At 44.7% G+C, this 20,871-nt stretch overlaps 2 protein-coding genes and 1 long non-coding RNA gene across 4 annotated transcripts; 2 read left to right on the forward strand and 1 right to left on the reverse strand.

Annotated features, from left to right (window-relative positions):
- Positions 1 to 2,408: 2,408 nt before the first annotated feature.
- Positions 2,409 to 4,220, reverse strand: LOC120687642. The gene is made up of 4 exons (XR_005680794.1): positions 3,605 to 4,220; positions 3,028 to 3,089; positions 2,826 to 2,876; positions 2,409 to 2,725 (listed from the first exon to the last, which is right to left on the reverse strand). It is a non-coding gene; the product is annotated as an uncharacterized LOC120687642 (long non-coding RNA).
- A 925-nt stretch (positions 4,221 to 5,145) lies between these two features.
- Positions 5,146 to 7,969, forward strand: LOC120689715 (pentatricopeptide repeat-containing protein At3g53700, chloroplastic-like). The gene has a single exon (XM_039972099.1). It carries the CDS (start codon positions 5,410 to 5,412, stop codon positions 7,666 to 7,668), a length of 2,259 nt encoding a protein of 752 aa, XP_039828033.1. The 5' UTR covers positions 5,146 to 5,409; the 3' UTR covers positions 7,669 to 7,969.
- A 7,262-nt stretch (positions 7,970 to 15,231) lies between these two features.
- On the forward strand, positions 15,232 to 19,139 carry LOC120689529 (probable dolichyl-diphosphooligosaccharide--protein glycosyltransferase subunit 3). 2 transcript variants are annotated; one of them, XR_005681308.1, is made up of 3 exons: positions 15,232 to 16,386; positions 17,121 to 17,176; positions 18,832 to 19,139. XR_005681308.1 is itself a non-coding variant. In XM_039971816.1 (2 exons), the coding sequence occupies exon 1, from the start codon at positions 15,317 to 15,319 to the stop codon at positions 16,337 to 16,339; it is 1,023 nt and encodes a 340-aa protein (XP_039827750.1). In that variant the 5' UTR covers positions 15,236 to 15,316; the 3' UTR covers positions 16,340 to 16,386; positions 18,832 to 19,139. The 2 variants fall into 2 exon arrangements, 1 of the variants encoding a protein (XP_039827750.1); XM_039971816.1 differs by lacking the exon at positions 17,121 to 17,176 and having other exon boundaries at positions 15,236 to 16,386.
- The last annotated feature ends 1,732 nt before the right edge of the window (positions 19,140 to 20,871 follow it).

The following is a 20,871-nucleotide window of genomic DNA, read 5'->3' on the forward strand; positions in this document are numbered from 1 at the left end:
TGCATGTTTAAATTTTCAAAACACCTTTGCATGCTAGAATTTCTCTAGCACTTTTTTTTGTTTTTATGAAAACCCAAAAATATTTTTTGAACATCAAAATCCTTTATAAATAATTTTTGAAAATCTTTCGAAGCAAAGTTGGTTAGGCACTTGAGTACAAATAGCATATGACTGTTATGAGGGCAGTGGAGCCCGGCTGTCAGCAGGGGGGACCACCCAGGGTTCGGCAGAACCCAAGGGTCGGCTGACCCCCTGCCAACGGCTAGTGGGCTCACCTTCCTCCAATGGTCACTAGCCGTTGAGGCTTGTCTCCTCCAACGGTACCCGGCCATTTTTTCTATAAATAGAGGCCGAGGGGTGAGTGTTGAGCTCTCACACTCAACTCTCATTCACTCACTCCCTCTCAAACTCTCTCAAATTTTGCTCTTGGGTTTTTATTGGATTTTTGCTCAAATTTGATTTCAGGAAACCTCTCTTTCTCAATTTTTTGCTGCAAGAAAAGTTCACATTCAAAGACTACAACTCACGGGTAAGAATTTTCATTCCGCTTTTACTAACGTAACTCGTTTCGAATTGTACGTGTTTTTGTCCAATCATGAAGGGCATAGGGTGGAAGTCTCCCGCGCATTCAAGAAGATGACGGCTGGAAGCCCATCCCGTTCTCGGGGTGGCTCAAGCTCGCACACCCCCGAATCTACGCCAACCCAGAGCATGATGGACTATGAAGAAGAAGAACAAAACAAAGAAGTGCAAGCCGATCCGCAAGCCGAGGCCATGGAAATTGATGAAGATGGTGCTCCTTACCTCGACTTGCGCGACGCTCGTGAACGACAAGTCTACGCCATCCTCAAGAACCGAAGCTTCGTCCACACCCGAGCCTTCGATCCGGAACTCCTCATCAAAACAGGTATGTACAAAGACTTCGCTAATTTTGGCATGCAATTTGATGGGACAACTTCGTTCCTATTGAGGGGTACGGTTCCAGCCACACAGCCCATGATGGATGGTGTTCAGATTATTGTATGTTTAAGGTGATCCTTACGAACCAAAATGACCTCCGATTTTATTTGGGCCCTTGAACTGATCAGGCCTCTTCGTCACTTGAATTTCGCAGGTTGGCCTTTTTCCTCCGCAGGCTGCTGGCCCATTTTGACCCTGGGTGCATTTCGCAGACGGATCGATCAACAAAATGTTCCAGCCTTCCAGGTACCAAAACGGGCCTGGCTAATTTGCGGGCGACCGTTCTGAGAGCCTCCGTGCGGTCGATTTGAGACAAGCAGCAACCATGTGGTTCCTAGTGTTCTGATTTCTTTTGCTGCTACAGAGGCGCAGCCCAGCAATATATATAAGATTTTATTTGCAAATTTATATAATAAATTATATAAACAAATTTTTTAATTATAGATAAAAAATTTATATACAGAATTATTATATAAAGAACATGGATAAATTTTTACATACAAAATTTTTAATCAAACAAATTTTGCAAAACAAAATATTCCAAACAGTGTGGAAAAATTTGGAGACCAAAATTTAAAGAAATACAATTTTGGAAAAAAATGTTATGAACACAAAATTTTGAAAACAAATTTTAAAGAGAAAAATCAACAACAACAAAATTATTAGAATCCAAAATATATAAAAAAATAGACACACGTTGAGGCTCCGCCGAGGAGCACCGAGCCTGCCTGCCGATGCTATCTCCGCTGCGCTGCCAGGCCTCGGTGTGCGGCCCTAGATAAGTAGATAAGGATGGGTCGACCGGAAGATGCATATTGAGCGGTCACCCATAAAATTAGTTTTGCGTACCAAAACATTTCTCACATCGAAAAGAAATAGTTCCATGGATCACCTAATTGTATTCACGAATTAGTGACCAGTGGATTAGCTGGTAGTTCAAGTTACTCGATCAAATCTTCCTTCCCTTTCATCATTGCTTTAATTATTAGGAGTAAAAGTTTATGTGGAACGGAGCAGAGCGTTGGTGTTGAAAAATAATTTGTAGTCTTGGACTCTTGGAGACATATGGTCAGCACGCATGGCTGGGAAAGGCAGGGCGAGGCAATCACAATTCACATACCACTCACGATTTACGAGCATTGTTAAGATGAAGAAAGTATAACTTCTGGTATGTTGTATATATGCATTTATGCATTTTGCTCATACAGAACGAAATAGATGGCCACCATGATTTACGCGCTCACTTCTGAGTTGCCTTGTGATCCAAATGGATTTCTAGTTACTTTGACCAAATTCATAAAAAAATAACAATATTTACATATCAAATTTGTTTTGTTGAATCCATCATAATCAAGTATAATTTTATGTGTTGCTCGATTTCATTATGTTATCACCGAGTACCACTGGCAATTCACGATGGAAATAACAATGCATGGTATATCAGAAAGTTTGGTCAGATAACTTTGAATTATATGTTTACAGAGCATTGCATCTTGTTGTCTTTATCTCCTAAGAAAAATAATATATATCATTTCACAGTACTAACAGGATCCCATACATTGCGAGGTAACAGCATCTTATACCAGTATAGCTGACATGCACATATATGCAAGGAATCTTTTAAAAATATAATGGCAAGGAACATTTCAGATGGGAATTAGAATTCATAATCACCGAATGAACAGCTTCAGTGTTGTAGCCCATAACGAACATAAACTGAGCGAGGTTATTGTGATGCTCTCAGTCTCGGCCAAGTCTAGATGCCCTGCATAAGCATGTGCGTGTGCGTGTCTATATTATTATTATTACTATTACTCTAAGAATGTAAAGACAGCAAGAGAAGAGGCAATAGTCTACAACCATACCATTTCACAGTACCAGGATGACTGAGTGATAAAGTATGTATGTACAGATACCTGAAGGAACATGGAACATTTTAGTTATGCTTCCAGGTAAGCATGTTAAAGAGTAACAAAAAGTAACAATGTAACTTTTTTGGACAAAATTAACTTCCATAGCATTTCATTGTGCATTAAGAAACATCTTTTGCTCTTCTAACATACTTACCGTCAACGAGCCATAGAACTCCAACTCTTACATCCCATAATAAGAGGTCCAATAGGTACTTTCTGTCCAGGCAGGAAAAATTTGCACAATAAGCTGAAATGATGCAAATGCGGATAGCGATCCTAAACTCAGAAAATGGTTACAAAAATAAACTTTTGTGGACATCATTTGCAGAACAGATATAAAAGAAGACAAATACCAGAATCTTATGGTAGTGGTATCAATAGTCACGAATAATATGGTAGTATCAAATTAAAGTTGTTATATGTCCGGCAGCTTCCTTTTTTATTGGTGCCACTTTATTTGTGATTATCAGATGGCACAACAAATAGGTTAATGTGCTTGGAGTTTGTGATCACAGGTCCTATATTAAAGAAAGTGTCAGTGCCCCAAGCTTGTGCCTGTACATTCTTATTGTCCCAAAAAAATCACAATATGAATGCATAGGCTTTGAATTGGTAAGCTTTCAGTCCTGTAAACTAATCTTAACGCTAACTTTGGTGCCACAGAATAGGACTACGGGAGTATTAGGATTGTGAAGCTCTCTGTGCTTGGACATGCGCATTTTGTCGAATACCTTGCAGACAGTGGAGTCAATGGCTGAGCTGCACATGTAAAGGCCATGGCTGGAGTTGCTACTCGCGTTGGCATTGCGTCGACCTGCAGTCATGCGAGCTGCTCTCTAGGTCACCTCTGTTGCTGCACTCCAGGAGCTTCGGCAGTCTGCAATGGGCGGGCCCAGCAGAGGGAGGCCTAGAGGAGCTCTTAATCGCACCGCCGTCGCGTCGTTTAGCCGCTCACGCGAGCTGCAGATGGACGACAGCTCCGTGCCAATGGTGATGGAGGGGCAGAAAAGCTCTTGGAGGGGGAGTGGTGTACCTGGCGCTGCCCACGTCGAAATAGAGGGGGTGGGACTGAGAGTGGAGAAGAGAGGAGGTAGGTGGCTGGAGACGATGGCGGTGGGTGATGACGCGGCAGCTGTGGCAAGGCCGCAAGGGGAAGAGCCTCGGGAATGGAAAGACGATGTCGGTGCGTTGCTTTGGCAGGCGGACATCGGACGATGTGGGTGCGTTGTTTTGGCAGGCGGACATCGGCGGGTAGTGCTGCAAGTGGAGGATGGAGGTGGAGGCAACGCGGTAGGCGAAGGGCGGCCGGCTGTGGGGCAGACGGAGCGGTGGACGGAGGCGGCTGAGTGGGTTCGCGACTATTCGTGAGAAGTGTGGATAGTTGGCTTAACGGGTGTGAGACCCGCACAGGTCCATATCGAACGGTTAGAATCGACAGCTGGTTGGATTGTACGGCTGGACGACTAACGGGTGACGTGGCTTTATCGGGCGCCCGTGGTTTGGCCCAGGATTCGTATATAGAGATTCCCATTGGATGTACATACTATCAACATAATGAGGTAAACATCCATGTTTTCTTGTTAAAACATGCTATGTAGGAGTATATGTCTACATACATGAAACTAAATTGCATGATGCTGACTAACTAAATATACCATTCACTTTTGCAGGTATTTGCAGACCATTCGTCTAGCCGCTCACCTATAGAAATAAGAACAACGAGTATTTAGGCTTTTAAGCAGTGTACCGTGTATTTTGGTACCTCAATAAATTTCGTCACCAAAGGTATCTTATGATCATCTTTAGATAAGAATGTGACGAACTGTCCAAATAAAAAGCACTACTCGCATTGCATCATTTGTTCAGGTCAAACGCTACAAGCAATTCAACATTTCTATTATGAAGGTAACATGGTTATGCTCTGTTTATTTTATCTCTAAGTAAAATCAATCAAAAGGAAAAAAAATACAAAGTCAACACTCCTATATAGGAAGCGATGAACATAACACACTACGTGCTCGCTATAACTATAGCTCAATCCAGTTAGATGTTGCCAGTGTGATGAATGTGCCATTGGAGAACTGAGCAAGTAGGAATATTAGTTTAATTTTATTTTTAATTTAGGACTTGTAATCCAAGATGGCATGGCTGCAATTGCAAGCGCTCCAATGGAATTGCATCTTTTCCTAGCTAGTAGTAGGAGCTGTAAAATCTTCAAAAAAAAAACTGAAATGGAATTATGCACACACAACTCCATACACACTCCCATCCTTGTCATGAGCTACACCCTATCCCCTTGCCCACTTCTCTTACTCCCTGCTCGCCAGCAGTGGCGAACTGGCGAGCCTCCAGCTCCCCTGCAACTACACCCGCTCTTCTCCTCAGCTCCGCCCAACAATCCCGTCGCTGTGTTCTCCTCAGCGGCGCGGCGCGGCGCGGCGAGGCTTTCGCGTCGCCTGGGCACCGCCGGGCCTCCGGCTTCACCGTCCCTCGCCGCCGCTCGAGGCGCGCGCCAGATGCTCGCCGTATTGCCACAATGACCTACGCGTCGTACCTATCCTCCTGCTCCCGCTCCTCGCCAGCGCCGGCAGCGGCGGCGGCGGCGGCGTGCCCGTGCCATGCGCAACCGCGGCCACGGCGGCGTCGGGCCCGTCCGGCGCAACTCCGGGCGTACGCTGCCTCCGACCACCAGGAGCGGCTCCTCACCGCCCTGCGCGAGCAGGCGGACCCCGAGGCGGCGCTCCGGATGCTGAACTCGGCGCTCGCGCGGGAGGACTTCGCCCCGAGCGGCGCCGTCTACGAGGAGATCATCCGGAAGCTCGGGTCCGCCGGCGCGTTCGACCTGATGAAGGGGCTTGTCCGGGAGATGCGGCGGGAAGGGCACGAGGTCAAGGTTGGCGTCGTGCACTCGTTCGTGGAGGGCTACGCGCGGCTGCGGCGGTTCGACGACGCCGTCGACCTGGTTCTGAACCAGCTCGATCTCTTCGGCGTCCAGGCGGACACCGTGGTGTACAACCACCTCCTCAATGTTCTCGTGGAGGGGAGCAAGATGAAGCTCCTGGAGTCGGTCTACAACGAGATGGCCGGTCGGGGCATCCAACCTGACGTTGTGACATTCAATACCCTGATCAAGGGGCTGTGCCGGGCACATCAGGTCAGGACTGCGGTCTTGATGGTGGAGGAGATGCCGAGCCATGGTGTGGCGCCTGATGAGACCACATTCACCACCTTGATGCAAGGCTTTGTTGAGGAGGGAAGCATTGAGGCGGCTTTGAGGGTGAAGACAAAGATGTTGGAGACGGGATGCTCTCCAACAACGGTAACAGTTAATGTTCTGATTAATGGGTACTGCAAGCTGGGGAGAGTGGAAGATGCTCTTGGATACATACAGCAAGAGATTGCCGATGGGTTTGAACCTGATCAGGTCACATACAATACTTTTGTTCATGGGCTGTGCCAAAACGGACATGTCAGTCATGCCTTGAAAATCATCGACCTTATGATTAAGGAGGGCCATGATCCTGATGTTTTCACCTACAATACTGTTATTAATTGCCTCTGTAAAAATGGAGAGCTTGATGGGGCTAAAGGAATTGTAAATGAGATGGTGGACAGGGGCTGCTTGCCTGACACTGCCACATTCAACACTCTCATTGTTGCTCTATGCTCACAAAATCGACTTGAGGAAGCATTGGACCTTGCTCGTGAGCTAACTGTGAAGGGACTTTCTCCGGATGTTTATACTTTCAATATTCTGATCAATGCCCTTTGCAAGGTAGGAGATCCTCAGCTTGGTATGCGACTGTTCGAGGAGATGAAGAGCAGTGGATGCACCCCTGATGAATTTACATACAACATATTGATTGATCATCTTTGCTCACTGGGGAAGCTTGGAAATGCTTTGGATTTGTTGAAGGAGATGGAATCCAGTGGTTGCCCTCGGAGTGCAGTGACATATAACACAATAATTGATGGGTTATGCAAGAAAATGAGAATAGAGGAAGCTGAGGAGGTTTTTGATCAAATGGATCTGCAGGGTATTTCAAGGAATGCCGTCACATTTAATACGCTTATTGATGGCTTGTGCAAGGCCAAAAGGATTGATGATGCAACGGAACTTATTGAACAAATGGTAAAGGAAGGATTGCAACCTGATAATATCACTTATAATTCTATTCTAACACATTATTGCAAGCAAGGGAACATCAAGAAAGCAGCTGATGTTTTAGAAACTATGACAGCAAATGGATCTGAAGTTGATGTTGTCACGTACGGAACACTCATTAATGGTCTATGCAAGGCTGGTAGGACTCAGGTTGCTTTGAAGCTTTTAAGGGGCATGCGATTTAAAGGGATGAGGCCTACTCCAAAAGCTTACAACCCTGTGATACAGTCTTTGTTTAAACGGAATAATTTAAGAGATGCCCTTAATCTTTTCAGGGAGATGACTGAAGTGGCTGAGCCTCCTGATGCCCTCACATATAAGATTGTATTCCGTGGTCTCTGTCGTGGTGGAGGTCCTATCAAAGAAGCTTTTGATTTCTTAGTGGAGATGGTGAATAAGGGTTTCATGCCTGAATTTTCATCCTTCCGTATGCTAGCTGAAGGTCTATTAAATCTGGGCATGGATGATTATCTAATTAGTGCAATTGAACTAGTTATAGAAAAGGCAGACTTTAGAGAGTCTGATGTTTCTGCAATAAGGGGGTATCTCAAGATCCGCAAATATTATGATGCACTGGCAACTTTTGGCCGTCTCCTAGAGATCAACAACCCTCAATGGGCTTACCGATGATGCAGCATGCCTGAGAAACTGTACCATACTGAGTAGATTACAAATTTGCCAGTTGCTAGATTGGTCTGAACTTTTTAAGCAGTGGTGTAATAGATGTCTATGCCAGCGAATATTGGATGCTATCTTGCTTCTGGAACTCATGGAGAGCTGCTTACCTTCTTTTCCATCATGATCCCTTCTTTTGAGGCTCCTGTATTTTTTTGGGAAGCTAATGATCACATGAGGGCTGTGATCACATGTTTTTGCTGCTCTGTCAAATGACACTTAAGTATTTAAGGGTTTTTTTTGTCACGTCTTGAAATTTTATGGAAACATTATAATTTAGCATTTGTGAGTAACTTCGTTTTAAGCATTTGCAGTTCAGGCATGTTGCAACTTGCAAGGGGTCATTCTGCTTCCATGAGCTGAGAATCCAACATGCACTGAATACATGATGCCGGCGGCTAGTTTCGATGGTAGTAGCCCGTGCATGTTGACCTTCTTCATTTGATCTGACAATTGCCATTTAACTAGTGTACAATGCTGCATAGTCAGCACGGGAGGCAAATGCATTTTTTTTAAGTCTTAAAGCCTTGGGCCCTTGGCCCATCGAGCATCCACAAATGGCTGGCGGTTTTTTTATTTCTATATTTTTTATTTCCATTTTTTACAAAAATATATTTTCGATTTGGAAATTTACAGAAATATACCCCGGCCGCCCGGCGGCCGGGACCTGGCCGTCCGGCAGCCAGGCGGCAGGGGCTTATCCTCAAAAAAAAAAAGAAAAAAATTCCAGATAGGTCCCTGGGGCCGGTTGCCCGGCTGCGGGGCGGCCGGCCCCCACCCCTATATAAGGTGTTGGCTGCCCCTCACCCCCATTTGGCTCACTAAAAATCCAGAAAAAAAGAAAAGAGAGGGAGGGAGGGAGAGGAGGGGTGAGGGTTAGGCAAAGCGGCGAAGCTCTGTCAGATTTTTAAGCCGGCGACTTTAGGTAAATAAAATTTTCTACATTTTATAAATAGATTATGTTGTAATTATTTTTTTGAAATAGTAGATTAGCAATCAGTTCAATTATTGTTAGGAGTGATTAGTGCTACATTTAGGTGCAGTTACTTGTAGTGATTAGCGTTGATATAGTACATTTAGTGTTAGATTTAGTATTAGAAAATACTAGAAAATTGTTAGAGAAGTATTAGAAAATCAAAAAAAATGCAAGATAATATTAGAAAGTTATAGAAAATGTTAGAAAATTGTAGAAAATGTTAGAAATTTTTTTAGAAAATGTTAGAAAATAGTTTAACAATTAGTTTAATTATTATTAGGAGTGATTAGTGGTACATTTATGTGTAGTTACTGATAATGATTAGCGTTGATATAGTATATTAGCAATCTGATTGCTCACTTGTGATTGCCAGGGCTCAACACCATGGCATCCTCAGGATCCACCTACATTCCATGGAATAAGGTGACGGAAATAGTCCCCCAAGGAGTCCAGGTGCCTATGTGTTTTTGCGGATCCTTATGCAAACTAATGAAATCAAGGGTTTTGGGGAACGACTTTGGCAAGAGATTCTTCATGTGCGAGAATTACGAGTACGACCCGCCCAAGCATTACGGCAAGGACCGAGCAAAGGTACTACAAATCACTATCAGAATTTGTCACTTTCAAATCTAGTAATGACTTCTAACATGATTTGGGGAAAGACTCCACCGCCTCTATGTGATTTCGTGCAGTGGTTAGACACCGAGCAATCTCAGCAGGATAAGGACCACGTGGAGCGTCAAGCAAGGTGGGCTGCACAAAGGTGGCAACGAATGCTGCATGAAGAACAGATGGAGGAGAAGCGCAAGAAAAACCAGGAAGAGATTCAGAAGAGGATTGCAGAAGTAGAACGTCAGAAGGCAGAGGAACGTGAAGCTGATAGGGAGAGGAAGCGAGAGAGTGCTCGCCGTGCTAAGGAAGCAGGGTCTGAAGCTATTAGGAAGGGAAAATATCCCCGGTGCACTCCGTAAAGCACCACCATGTAATCCCGGCATTTTACATTTCCTAAGGCATGTTAGGTTTACTCACAACACGAGGTTATCGTGTTGCACATGCCATGGTTTTCATTGTTCAAGTATCTAGTAGTACGAACGCCTTAGGCCTCTGCTTTGTAATCGTAGCATTGTTTACAAAACTGTATTGCAAACCGTGTAGCGAAAATGGCCTCTCGTGCCATATTTCAATATAATGTTTTGGCGATTGATGACACACACAACACTTGGACTAATATGATTGTTAAAGATGACCATTCTCAGGCTTTTAGGTTCAAGTGATGACAAAGAGAAGATAGGCGTAGCTAGGCCCAAAGGGCCGCCCCTACGGGGGTTCCGGTGGTAGTCGGAAGAACCGACGCCATAATACCTTGGTGCAGAAGGGAATCGAAGCCAAGTCAGCCTATAGGCACCGGTTGAACCGACGGTCCAAAATAGGGCATCGGTGCATTGGGCGTCCTATGTACCAGAGACGATGTCAAGCACCCAGGAGAAGTTTCTTCAGCACCGGTTCAACCGACGGTGCATCGGAGCATACCGTCGGTGCATTGACCGTCCTTTGTACCAGAGACGATGTCAAGTGCCCAGGAGAAGTGTCTTCAGCACCGGTTCAACCGATGGGGCATCGGTGCATACCACCGGTGTAATGACGTCAGCGTCCAGGAGAAGATTCTTTCAGCACCGGTTGAACCGGTGAGGCATCGGTGCATTGCATCGGTTCAACCGGTGGTCTCTGCGTCTGCTGTCAGGACTTCAACGGCTACTTCATGTTGTGAGTGACCGGATGAACCGACGCTACCCCACCAAGAGGCATCGGTTCTTCCGGTGATACGCAGTTTTTCAGCTGACCGTTGGAGCAACGGCTACAAGACTTGGTGGCCTATATATACGCCTCACCCCGTCCATTTGAAGTGTGCTGGAGTTGCTGAACATCCCAAACACACCCAAGAACATCTCCAACCACCATAGAGCTTCATTGTACATCATATAGGCTTAAGCACACTTGTGAGAGTGCTTAGTGCTTGTAATAGGGATTAGTTCTTGCGAGAGCTCCCTTGAGAGAAGTCTTGCTGCGGCAAGCAACTTGTGATCCGTCGTGTGACCCTCCGTCTTGGTGTGGAGTGGCAACGACACTTTGTGCGGGGGAAGAGGAGGCCCCCTCCTTGGTGGAGAAGCTCCGTAGTGGATTTCGGCCGGGTGACCGAGAGAGACGGTGGCGGTGCACGAGACTCGGTGTCTTGTGGGCACTTGCCTTTGCTTGCCGGCATCGCCATTGGTGGCGTAGTGCAAGACGGTGATCGGAAGAGCCTCGGTGTCCCGTGGACGTAGGCGTTTATGCCGAACCACGTTACATGACCGTGTCTACTCGGGAGTTTGCATTCCTCTTGCACTTACCTCTTTACTTATCGCATTACGTTTCCGCACTTACTCTACCTTGCATACCTTTACTTTCCTAGTTAGTTTGATTAGGATTAGCTAGGTTGCAAGTCTTTTTAGGGGTTAGTAGAGAGTAGCATAGATAAACCTTAGTCATAACTAGCATGCGTAGGACGTGTTAGGTTTATCTTATGCAAGTAGTTTGAGCCCTAGGTTAAAAAGCGATTAGCGACCCTATTCACCCCCTCCCCCTCTAGGGTCGGACACCCCGGTGATCCTTACAAACCAAAAATTTATGATTCGTAACTACCCATCTATTTTCTGTACACTTTCCAGTTTTTCCAGTGAGATATGAATTTTGAGTTACCACTCTCTTCTGTGTTCTTGGATTGTCCTTCCAGCCATCATATATATAATCAGGGAGCGTACAGTGGAAACTCTATTAAATGCATGCACACTTCTCATCTTGTACGAGCGGAGTCTTTGATTTTTCTTTTCATAATTCTTCAAGGAGGATTGAAAAGTACAGAACAACTCTAAGTAATATTAATTACAGAAACTTTTCCTTTTGCTACCGAAGGAACTTGCCTCCAGATGATGATGCCTTTCTCCTTTACGGATGCTATTATCTTGATTTTCTTTTCTGCAATCCCATCTGGTCAACCAGTAACAGACCATCAAGCAAAACACAGAACAATTCAAATAAAGCTTTGAAAATATTGATAGACATATAGATAGGCCCGGTGGCTGGCCCAAGCGAGCAATATAATTGAACCAACCTACACATTTAGAACTACAACCAAGAAATGTTACTACACAAATACATTTGTAATATTACATGCTACAATCTGGTGCAAATACATATCCATACATACCGAAATGTAATTATCACATACAGGTCGGAATACATATACATACATCTGGTTCAAATACATATGCACACATAACGAAATCTAGACGCGACGGGCTCCAAAATCCGGAGGCAATCCATCGGTGGGATTTCCAGAAGGTCCAACCTCAGCACCAGCATTATCTTCTTGCATTTTAGGGCACTTCTTGTAAGTGTGACCATCTGCTCCACACAGGTTGCATCTTTTTTTCTTCTTTCCTGCCTCAGACTTATCCATTCCGTTACGGATACGAAGTGTCTGCCGTCGACCTACCCCTCTCCTAGCATCTGGATTGTGAATGTACATTGGAGAGATATTTAGTGTAGTGAATGATCCCAGACTGCCTATGCCATATATCTCATGGCCCCAAGTGTGCACAGCGGTTTCTTTTCTGTAATATTGTGAAACAAAAACCCCAGGATCCAACCCAGATTCTGAACATGCCGCAATGACATGGGAGCATGGTAAGTGAAGAAGTTGTGGCTTCTTGCATCTGCAAAAAACCTTGCCTTCCAGCGTTTATCAAGCAATCCTGAACGACTCTTTGCTGCGGACACCCTGCCCTGTCCTGTCCTTGCATGAAACCTCAAACCTTTGATCATTTGTGCCCATGGAGACCACTCTATGATATTGATTCTTTTCAATCTTTTCTTTCATGTAGTTAGTGACCCTATTATAAAAAATTACACCTGGATCATTAAGTAAGATAGTAGCTGCCTGGTACCGCTATCTGAAGTACCTTGTGCATCCGTATATGATGAATTCAACTGTGCCAACAAGAGGAAATCCACGAACATGACGCATTACCATATTGTAACACTCTGCGTGGTTGGTTGTCTCGATCCCATATCGACGACCACCAGTGTCGTATAGAATTGACCACTTCTCCTTAGGTGCATCCTTAATCCACTGTGTGAAAGTTTCGCCGCCGGAACGTCTCCGGCTGGAGGTTGAGGCCTGTTCATTTAGCAGCTCGGCGCACGTGTTATCTAGCACCTGCCACAATACATCAAACTTCCGCTGCTGATTCTGAGTGCACAATCTCTTGAACAAATTCATAAGTTCCTTATTCTTGAAGCGCTCATAAAAGTTTGCACCCATATGCCTTATGCACCACCTACTCACAACATCTGGCCATAGAGGAGGCTGTCCTCGACTTCCTTCATGTAGTTGGCTTATTGCTGCTAGAAGACCAGCATGTCTGTCACTGATGAGGCAAACATCAGGTCTTCCAGCAACAACGTGAATCTTCACACGTTCAAGGAACCAGTACCAGCTCTCTGTGTTCTCATTCTCAACAAAAGCAAAGGCGATGGGAATCACCTACTTGTTGCAATCAACTCCAATCGTTGTCAGTATTGTCCCCTTATATCTTCCTGTCAAGAATGTGCCATCAATACATAGAACAGTAAGACAATACATAAATGTCCTCACACATGCACCAAGGCAGAAGAAAGCACGAAGTAGAAACCCAGGTCCCCCATCTAAACTCGGTACAATGTAGGTATCAGCCGCGCTTCCAGGATTTCTCTGCACAATTGCTGACAGCATGTGAGGCAAGTTATCATATGATGCCTCATATGTGCCAAATCTCATCTCAAACACCTTTTGTTTTGCCCGCCAAGCCTTTGCATAGCTGATTTTGTATTGAAAACGGTCGTCGATGTCCCTAATTATCAATTTTGGCTCATAATCAATTTTGTCCAGAATCACCCCATACATCTTCTTGGCAATGAAAGTGGATGTGATGTTAGGTGAGTTTGAGCAACAGCAGTTAATCTACATATATGTGGTGTAACAATTGAACACTCCCAGAGTGTCTTGTATTTGCCCTTGTAGGCATGTACTCGCCATGTACAATCGCCATTGACACACTTCACCTCATATTCTTTGCTGCTAGACTTCACAACTCTGAATTCCTTCCTCAACGATATAGCCCAAAGCTTCACAACATCTTTCACAGCTTCAATGCTAGGATACTTTGCCCCCCTGCACAATCTCATTCTCTCTGTATTCGTACTCATTACTCATAATATCCTGTATCACTGGATTTCCAAAACCCTTGCCTCTCCATTCACCTAGCAACGGGTAGTCCTCATCGTCTGATGAGTCCCCACATTCTTCCATCATTCGAGCCTCTTGGTCTTCATTCTGTACAGCTTCCACAATTCCAGGTATCCGCTCACCCTCATCAGCTAAACCTTGCGGCTCAGGTTGAATGACATGCACGTTCTGATCTTCTTTTTCTCCTACCTGATCAGATATACCTTGCGGCTCAGGTTCTATGACATGCATGTTCTGATCTTCATTTTCTTGTTCCACTGCTTGGTTCATATGAGATGATGTACTTGTTGATCCTTCACCGAAATGGGCTGCCTTCTGGTGAATCTGAATTAGCATTGCAAGAGGCCACCCGCGGTCAAGAGCTGCTTGCATGTAAGTCCGCCATTCTTCGGTGTTTGCTATAAGCATCAACTCCCAGAAATCCCCTTCAGTTCTCCAATTTGTCACAGTCTGAACGGTTAGGAAATGAGTCTTTGGATTCATATTGAATATCTCGTGAAGCCATTTGCGTATGGAACCAAAATTCCTCTCTAAGGGTTTATCTATTCCGCACTCTCTTCGTTCAAAAACTGATAGATCTACTCCATACGCATCATGAGAAATATATCCGTCACCGTAATGAACTTGAAAACGAAGCTTGCTCGACATATCTGGACACAGAATCATGATATTAAATTGATTGCTAATCTACTGTTTCAACAAAAATAATTGCTCGTCATATCTGGACACACAATCATGTTATTTGTAAAGCGTAGAAGAATTTTGGTTACCTGCAGTCGCCGGCTCGAAAATCCGGCAGGGCTTCGCCTCTCTCCCTCCCTCCCTATCTTTTCTTTTTTCTGGAATTGTAGTGATGCAAATGAGGGGTGGGGGGACCAGCTAACTCTTATATAGGGTGGGAGAGCTGGCCGCCCAGCAGCCGGGCGGCCAGTGGGGGCCGGCCGCCCCGCAGCCGGGCGACCGGCCCCAGGGACCTATCTGTAATTTTTTTTCTTCTTTTTTTTGCGGATAAAACCAGCCGGGCGGCCGGGGTATATTTCTGTAAATTTCCAAATCGAAAATATATTTTTTTGTAAAAAACGGAAATAAAAAAATATAGAAATAAAAAAACCGCCAAATGGCTGAACTCATGGGCCTATGACTGTCAGTTTTCCTTTGGGCCTCGCCTTACGTTCTCATCCCCCAGATGGCCAGGCCCATTACACCTCATCTTCTCCCCCTCAGAAGTCGGTCTTCCCCGTGGGGTCAGTCTCCTCTCCTCTCCCAGATCTGTCTATCCTGCCGTCCCCGGCGGAGGATCCACCATGGCGCCTCCACCGCACGGCCGCCTGCTCCTCCGCCCTCTCCTGCTCCTCGCCGCGGCGGCCGCCGCCTCCACGGCCCGTGCCGACGACCTAGTCGCGGAGCTCCAGTCCCTCCGCGCGCGGTCCCCGTCGGGCGTGATCCACCTCACCGACACCTCCGTCACCCGCTTCCTCTCCGGCACCGCCGCGCGCCGCCCCTACTCCGTGCTCGTCTTCTTTGACGCCGCCTCGCTCCACTCCAAGCCCGACCTCCACCTGCCCCAGCTCCGCACCGAGTTCGCGCTCCTCTCCGCCTCCTTCCTCGCCCACAACCCCGGCTCCGGCGACCTCTTCTTCGCCGACATCGAGTTCGCCGAGTCGCAGCACTCCTTCCACCAGTTCGGCGTCAACTCGCTGCCCCACGTCCGCCTCGTCCGCCCCGAGCACGCCACCCTCGGCGGATCCGAGCAGATGGACCAGTCCCACTTCTCCCGCCTCGCCGACTCCATGGCCGAGTTCGTCGAGTCCCGCACGGGCCTCGAGGTCGGCCCCATCGTCCGCCCGCCGCTCCTCTCCCGCAACCAGATCATCCTGCTCGGCATCCTCTTCCTCATCTCCATCCCATTCATGATCAAGAGGATCATCGAGGGGGAGACCCTGCTCCACGACCGCCGGGTCTGGATGGCCGGGGCGCTCTTCGTCTACTTCTTCAGCGTGTCTGGGGGCATGTACGGGGTCATCAGACACACGCCCATGTTCCTCACCGACCGCTCCGATCCCAACAAGCTCGTGTTCTTCTACCAGGGGTCGGGGATGCAGCTGGGGGCTGAGGGGTTTGCCGTAGGGTTCTTGTACACGCTCGTGGGTCTCATGATTGCTGTGGTGACACACTTGTTGGTGAGGGTGGAGAGCCTGCAGACGCAGCGCTTTGTGATGCTGGCTGTCATGGTCATTGGATGGTGGGCTGTTCGGAAGGTGATCTACCTGGATAACTGGAAGACTGGTTATAGCATTCATACCTTCTGGCCGAGCAGCTGGAGGTAAAATCCTGGCCTGGAGGCGATAAATGCCTCCTTCCTTTGGTTTCAGAGGTATGGAATAATATCCCTCCTTTTCCAATTCTGTAATCGGCATATTGGTCAGGATAGTTGGATTAACATTGGGGCATCCCTGAATATAAATGTTGTTGTCTTGGTCTCTTGGATGCATAATTCAGCTGTTCGCAAATGTGTTTTTAAGCAGAAGATGCCTGACTTGAAATTTCCAAAAATGACATTCATGAATCTTGATGATAATGCAGCATTGAAATAACATATTGGCATGACACATCTTGTCATCTTCATAAGAAACTGCTTGCTTTATCTCCCAATTACTGTGCTGCTGGAATGCATTTATTAAGTAATCTCAGTATTCTGAAAAACAAATTGTGTTAGTAGTCACTATGAGCATTGTTATATTTAACAATCAATAATCTGGTAGCGTAACAAAAAAAATCCTTGGGCATAACTTATTCTCTAATGTTTCATTGGGCTACTGTTCCTGTTAGCACTCAAGCGAACTTGACACTGGGCAAATAAGTGGTTTTAGATTGGAATTTCATAGTCTCTGTTTCATAACCTTGGTTTGCCCTTTCCATTTCTTCCTACTCTCTCCTAACCATGTCGATAATTTCTCTTCGAACCCATGTATTTGTATACTTTATACTTTACTGGTCCTCTAGTTTGATATTCACATCCACTGAATATCTGCTTCTGCAATTTACATGTCCATTTGTGTGTACTATGCTTTTCTGTGTTTTATTTTTGAGAATTCTGTTTGTTTGTAGCATTGCTCTTGTGCTGGTAGTTTGATCCTTGTTGAGCCATGTGCACGCGCACACAAGTGAGTAATTGTATCATCTTTCTTGTGCTGGTAGTTGTATTGTATATTTCTAAAGTTGTAGTTCTGTTTGTTTAAGGTTATTACTGCATCATGTAGAAGATTGTTGTGTGTCACATGCACTCCATGGCTCTATGCATTGGTTCCACTTGTATGGCGTACAATACTTGTCATGCATGAACAAGTAGTGTTACAAGCTACAATGTATCTTTAGGATTTGTTATGCATGATTCTTCTGTAAACATCTGAAGATTAGATGTGCTATATTTTGGTCAGATGGCTTCCTTTTGACACAAAAGTTATGAATAACAAATAACTTAACCTGTCTTGACATACAGTGCCATTTTCTGCAGCATGATAGCATTTATTGTCAAAATTTTATGTTTTCATAACTAAAACCGCTGTTTATATTCAAGAAAAATAACATATTTCAATTAAGTTAATCATGTTTGACATATTTCAATTAAGTTAATCATATTTGAATCCTAGTTCTGCATAGTTTTAACTATCTGCTGGCCAATGATCAGAGGTTCCAAATTGAAGCTCGCATTCTCCCATCCAATTGTGAGGTTCCAATGGACATTTCCTTATGTTGGTCTTATAAACAAACTTAGCAAATTAATTTTCTGGGAGTTCTTTCATATTACTCTAGTTTTGTTATGTTTACCACAATATAAATTTCTGGAAGTACAACAACATGGGGACTTGATGATATACTCTTACTGGATATATGGTGTTTGCACAAGTGCAATTATTTATTCGATCACTTATAAGTTGGAGACTTTTGTGTAATCTGTGGTTCATGCGGAGTCTGTTTGATGAAGTGTCTTGTATATTTCCTCATATCACTTCTGGTCTCAAATTTTGAAGTTGTACCTGTGGTTCAGCACTCTAGGTGGAACATGTCTACAGAGTCCATACTCTTTCAAGATATGATCTTTCTTGAGGCAGTGAGATGCCACTTTGACAACTGAATTTCATATTATATATTCAGGAAAATGTTGTAAAGTATAGTTTATAAGAAACTCATACCATTTTGATATGTGATGTTTTCTAGAAAATTTATTTGCAATATTAATCTAGTTTCACTGTAAGCATTCTTAGCATAACTCTAATTTTGTTTGGAGGGAAGGTTTTAACTTGTTATTTTCACCCCTTGTGTGAGGTGAAGGTAAAGTAAGCTACAAAGCTATCATGTATGGAGGATTTTACCCCCTGAAAGTATTTAACTAATGGGAATGTATTAGGTGCAAACTAACCTCTCCGTGCAAATCGTGAAACTCCAATCTGGGCCACCGGATCAACATCCAAGGGGCATGGGGGGATTGGGTAATTTTACAATTAACTGCCTGGCCTTAGATTGGGTAATCACACTTTTGCAGACTCACCCTCTGCGGCCCCTCTGGACGTTGATATGGTGGCCCATATTAGAGTTTGCACGGTTTGCACAGAGAGGTCGGTTTGCACCTGATATGTTCCCCTAACTAATATATAACATGGTCTAAAAGTAAATAGAATGCTACCACATAGAAACTGATTATCTGGGGTTTGAAGTAACAAGCAGTGAAATAGTTAGTGTGTGCAGTATATCCGACTTGTCCTCTTTTAATTATGTTACAGCAGACAAATATTTTATGGTTTGCTTGTTTCAATTTCAGGTCATGGACTCATCCAAATTGACATTGCTGAAATAGAGCATCGCTTGGATTGTGATGACATGCCACAAGTTTGAGGTTGCAGTTAGGCTGCTGTAGTATGAAATAGAGAAAGAACCCAAGTCATTTTAGCTGAATTTGCGTCTCTGTCACGCAAACAGAGAGGGCCTGATTTTGAACTCCGATATAATATATGGTACTTTTATATGGTTTAGCAAGACAATGGTAAATCTTAGTTGATGATGCCCTCCTTACATCTTTTGGATGATTTCTTGATAAAAGTCATCTGCATTGACGGTTTTGGTTTAGAATTTCTGTGGTGAAATTCTGTTGTTTTTGATGTTCGTCAGTTTCATTTCAATGTCAATTTGAATGGTTAGGCTTTGTAGCAAAGTTGAATTGGCGTGGTTTATAGAAATGTAGGTTCTGCTGCTCTTTTATGTGATGTGCATAAGTGATAAGTCTCGTTTAGATGTCAATGTGAGTTGTGAGGCGTAGCCGCGTAGCCACTAGCCAGAGAGTTAAATTTGCTCCCTTACTGGAATTTGGGGAAATTATCTGCTATTATTCTTGCATCCGTCTTATTTAAGTGTAATGGATGCCAAACGGGCACGTTAACAATCATATTGTGTCGTGAGGCCCAATCGTTTGCATAATGCTAGTCTGCCCTGGCATTCGCCGTGGATCATGGTGACTTGGATGAGCGGTATGGAAAAGTATTGTTTGCTATTGCATTTGCAAAAGCTATAGTACGTGTCCTGGTTATATGGGTCTCACCATTGCAAGCGCGAACTGTACATCATCTTACCAGGCCCGTTATGTGATCCCTTTAGCAGCTGCTGTTTAGTGACACGACGACGTGAAAAGTTCAGAGGACAAGTTGCCAAGTTGTGAACTTGTGATATAAATAAAAATATAATGATGCAACATGTGAACGAAAATGGTGTATATTTGTGTACAAAAGTATTCAACCAGCATTTATTATTTGCACGAGCTTAGATGGTGCATGGGAAGACCAGAACGATGAAAAGGTCTACTTTTGTGTGCAGGGAATGTTGCAGTTGCATAACCCGAGAAGCTTGGGACGTGCTAGATGAAAATTGCGACTCGTCCTATATGACCCCCTAAGATTACAAGTTGGCTACTTTCAAAAAAATTGTCCAACGGGAAAATAATGCATGGAGTACATGTAATGGAAATTGCAGGAACTCACCATCAACATTGGAATTTGGCTAGAATGAAATCCCATGTAAATTGTTCTTTTTTCTATCCGCGAATCTTTTTTTTTTGTACTTGAAGTAAGGCCTCGAGGAGATACATATAACACACACCATCTTACGAGTGGCCCAAACGAAACACCTTACAAAACAATGATTTCTCTCTAGCAAGTTAAATGTAGCATTTCTTGGTCAGCGTCGCGAAGAAGGGCCATCAGTACAGCACAACTCGTGCGATGATGCATTTAGTCGCCGGCCGGCACATATGAACAGAACAGCCATCAGCAGCAGTACTGGACTGCCTCGGATCAGGTGTGCCGACCAAACATTCCTCGGTCAGGTGATCAGACGGAGTAGATGGCTTTGTAATAAACTACTCTTAGCGATAACCTAAATCTGCTTCCAACCTCTATCGTCGGATTAATAATTACTTGATGAAACAGTGAAAACGGCAGCGTATTGAGGATGGCAAACATTTGTTTTTAATTTTGCGTGTTCTTCCGGTTGAATCTAGAAGTATGAAAATAATACTGCCAAACTGCATTCATGCGCTTGTTCTTCCTAACTGCAAGTAGCAACCACCAAGCGTTGCCTGCTCCTTCACTAATACTACGCATTTCCAATATCATCTCGTGCAATACACATTCCAGTATCAAGCGCGGCGGCCGCGTGTCCTGTCCTCTTTGCTGCACGGAAAAATCATCGTCAACAACCTGCCCACGCCGTGCGTACGTAGCATCTGGTAACGCTGACCTGTGCCGCGCGCCTTTTCTTTATCATCCGAGGATCAGGTATCATCCGAGTGATGAAAAGAAGAAGAAGAAAA

This window comes from Panicum virgatum, chromosome 9N, assembly GCF_016808335.1.
Source record: "Panicum virgatum strain AP13 chromosome 9N, P.virgatum_v5, whole genome shotgun sequence".
Classification (NCBI taxonomy): domain Eukaryota; kingdom Viridiplantae; phylum Streptophyta; class Magnoliopsida; order Poales; family Poaceae; genus Panicum; species Panicum virgatum.